The sequence below is a fragment of the Pristis pectinata genome, chromosome 3, assembly GCF_009764475.1.
Source record: "Pristis pectinata isolate sPriPec2 chromosome 3, sPriPec2.1.pri, whole genome shotgun sequence".
Classification (NCBI taxonomy): domain Eukaryota; kingdom Metazoa; phylum Chordata; class Chondrichthyes; order Rhinopristiformes; family Pristidae; genus Pristis; species Pristis pectinata.
Window position 1 is genome coordinate 39,641,771 of NC_067407.1, and position 3,203 is coordinate 39,644,973.

Below are 3,203 nucleotides of genomic sequence, written 5' to 3' on the forward strand. Positions count from 1 at the left end.
TAGCTGTGGTTACAGAATGCTCAAGATAGTGAATTTGGTTTATTTTTCCTTCACTTATTGTGGGGTTCCTCATGGTCTGCCACTTCCATCCATGTTATCAGGTTTAACACACAATCTGCCTTTTAGTTTTTGTTATTTCTGTTAACTGACCAAGACAAAAGCCAGAATGCCAGATTCCAAATTCAAGCTAAGTTCAAGGAATGTCTTGAAAAATGCCATGGCCTTTTTAGAGCTGCAATGGTGTATATGAGCACACATGGTTCAGAATTCTATTTTGCAAAATTGTCACCAAATGCAAACATACATAGTCTCTGCTCCATTTTATTCTGGTTACAGGTATCCTGAGAACTCGCCTTCTACCTGTGTGCACCTTCCCTTGACACAGAGGAACAGGTATGGTCCAAAAACAATTTAAAATACAGCCCAGTGAGGGTGGACTGAACTTAGAACACCAGCAATCAATCCCATTACACTGTATGGCAATAGTGTCCTATTAAAACAACCCACTAATATACAAACTAAAATCCAGTTACAGTGTAAAAGAATGAATAATAAATGGTCAAAGTGAAATAACTTTTATTAACTACTTAAAAAGTATAGCTGTTCACTTCAGTTAAACATAAATAATAAAAATTCCAGATATAAATCACAAAATAACTTATTTAATTTCATACTATAACAACAGCAAGAAAATCATACTTGCAGTTGAAATACTATAAATTTTTTAACACATTAAGGTCTGCATTTTTAAAAAAACTTTCCCTTGTCATCTTGTTATTAGTGAACAATGAGGCATTTTCACAACTAAATGAAACCAAACACATCGGTTCACCATCCGTCCAGTAGTCAATTTTTTTAAAAAAATTCTTTTCCCGAAACGGAAAGTTGTAACTCTTCCCCCAATTCTTCCAGAAATTGTTATGAGATCTGCTCTGAAACCAGCTCAAGCCTTGCTTCAGTTCCCGTCTGCTTAGTCATCGCCACTATTTCCAGGCACAAACTGAAGCTGAGTCATAGTCCAGCCTTCAGAGAAAATTATTACACAGAGTCAAAACTCCAGTCTAGCCCGCCCTCTGCAACAAAAGTCAACCTTAGTTTCCCAGCGCCAAGTTTCCGGGCGGCTATTCGGAAAATCTCCGGAGCTTTTCCCTGGAAGTGAATGAATTTTCTTACATCCAATTTTGCGAAAGATCTTCAACGTTCGGGCAAATTAATAATTGGGACCCACTGGTCCAGGTATCGGCTTTCTTTGCAAAAGCAAGTGACTTTGTTCAACGCTCCGTCTTTCCATGGTGCTACTTGACTCTGAAATAAAAAAAGTTACCCAGATAGCGTTAACAATTGCATCATTCAATTTACCGTCGCTGATTCATTCTCAAATTATATACTCTGATGTAAGTTAGCTATACCCGGACATGTCACTCTATTGGTCCAAAACCTCAGAGAGAGAGAGAGTGAGAGAGAGAGATCTGAAGTCGGCTACATCTGGCTGCAAAGATTAAAAACTATCTGGGCGTCTTTGTAGTAATTTGTTTTGTCTGCAACAAGCGGGGTTTGCACAAGTTACTTTCAATCAGTCCGTTTGAAGAGAAGGGGAGGAGTTCCTCGTTTCATCCCCTTAATAAATTGCACCGTTTGAAACTGCACAGAGCAGGATTTCAGTCACTGGTTTGTTTAGTCTCGACTGCTAGATGTCTTATTAATGGGAGTCGAGTAACACTTACTGTAACCAATATGCAATGGAGATCTTTGGGTTCGCCTGCCCCGTCCATCCCGCCCAGGATCTCCGCCAAACGATGCATGTTGTTCACCCTCATGATGTTAATGTCATTTTCGCAGCAAAAAGCTTGAATCAGAGTAAAATGAATTTGCAATGCCACGTCCACGTCATCCCCTTCATCCGTGGCGAGCAAACATAAAACAACATTGTCGGGATCCCTGTTGACAAGGGAAAATATAAATCAAGCTGTTAGCAAACGACGAATAATCCCTAAAAATTATGAGTAAAGAAGGCAGCAGTGTGGCAAGTTTGGTTTTTGATGGACACTTACGCGTTTAGGAGCTTTGCTGCCTCATACACTCCAACTGTGATGCAACCTTGCGCTAACGAGGAGGACAAAACTTCTTCCAGAGCTTTCCCCACCACGTCCATCCTGTCACAAAAGTCAGAAATTAATCGGAATCATCACTGACAAGTATCAGGCTCCTCAAGGGAATCCATTAACGACCTCGCAATCAAATGCAATTTTTTTAAAAATCCTCTAAAATTGATTCAAATAATGAGAAAATTAAACTTCCAAAGCGACGCTCAATGCAAATCAAAGGTCAGCTCCGCGCACTATCCATATCCGTCAAACATTGTTCCATTTTCTTCAAAAAAAAATGCAATCGATGAGCTTTGTAGCATTATTTTTACCTGTCTGTTTTTTGATCGCCTGTGAGTTCTTCAAAAGTCATTGTGTTTAAGAAAGTTAGGGTTACACGGGCTGCAGTTGCTTCCTTTGCCTGCAAACGATGCACCAAACCACTGCAACCCCTGCCTGTGCTCACTCACAGAATCCGGCCGCTTTTGCAAGTTCCTGCACAAGACGCAGCCCTCGCGGGGAAGGGGTGGAGCCACCACCATGGGCCTGATGCATCGCACCAATCCGCGGCTCGCATTTCGTCACATATTTGCATGATCTCCACGCCATTGGCCGATTTTCTTTATGCTAATAAGACTCCAGCTCTCTCCCTGACCCGCAGGGGACAAAGGGTCAGCCCGGCGGCGGGAGGGGCGGGACTTCACCACCCCACGCGTACATTTCATTGGGTCGCTCTATTTGTCTATCAGCAGGCATGTGCCTGAGCTTGTTCGTGCTTGTCATCTGCAGCTTTGCCCTGTGAAGTTATGCACAGAAACAACTACTTTCATGTTTTGTTTGAAGGGAAATAAAAAAAAGTGTGCCCAGCGCATAGATACAATAAACAAAGCTCTTCTGCAACGCCTGTCGCCAAGGGCAGGAGCAGTGACATTAGAGAAACAACATCGCCTCGAAGAATAGCATCTGGGTTTGCAGATATAGCTACTCCTGCTGGATCAATGTCCTGGAACTTAGTATTACGCTGATCATATTTCAAAAATTAAGCCAAAGCTGCCTGGAAAGCACTTCGGGACATAATAAAGTCGTGAAAGGTACGACATGTATAAAAGTTTTACTTTC

The 3,203-nt window shown here is 41.8% G+C and overlaps 1 protein-coding gene across 1 annotated transcript; it reads right to left on the reverse strand.

Moving 5' to 3' along the window:
- Positions 1 to 608: 608 nt before the first annotated feature.
- On the reverse strand, positions 609 to 2,563 carry LOC127568270 (growth arrest and DNA damage-inducible protein GADD45 alpha-like). Its single transcript, XM_052011829.1, has 4 exons — positions 2,417 to 2,563; positions 2,052 to 2,153; positions 1,725 to 1,938; positions 609 to 1,305 (listed from the first exon to the last, which is right to left on the reverse strand). The coding sequence occupies exons 1-4, from the start codon at positions 2,455 to 2,457 to the stop codon at positions 1,195 to 1,197; spliced, it is 468 nt and encodes a 155-aa protein (XP_051867789.1). The 5' UTR covers positions 2,458 to 2,563; the 3' UTR covers positions 609 to 1,194.
- Between the last annotated feature and the right edge of the window lie 640 nt (positions 2,564 to 3,203).

What these genes read in the sequence shown, in the direction of transcription:
- LOC127568270 (XM_052011829.1), bottom strand. Translation starts at nt 2,457, where the DNA reads ATGACTTTTGAAGAACTCACAGGCGATCAAAAAACAGACAG. An exon ending in GGCGATCAAAAAACAGACAG is followed by an intron (nt 2,154 to 2,416) that starts GTAAAAATAATG and finishes CTTTTGTGACAG; the next exon opens with GATGGACGTGGTGGGGAAAG. An exon ending in TCCATTGCATATTGGTTACA is followed by an intron (nt 1,306 to 1,724) that starts GTAAGTGTTACT and finishes TTTTTATTTCAG; the next exon opens with AGTCAAGTAGCACCATGGAA.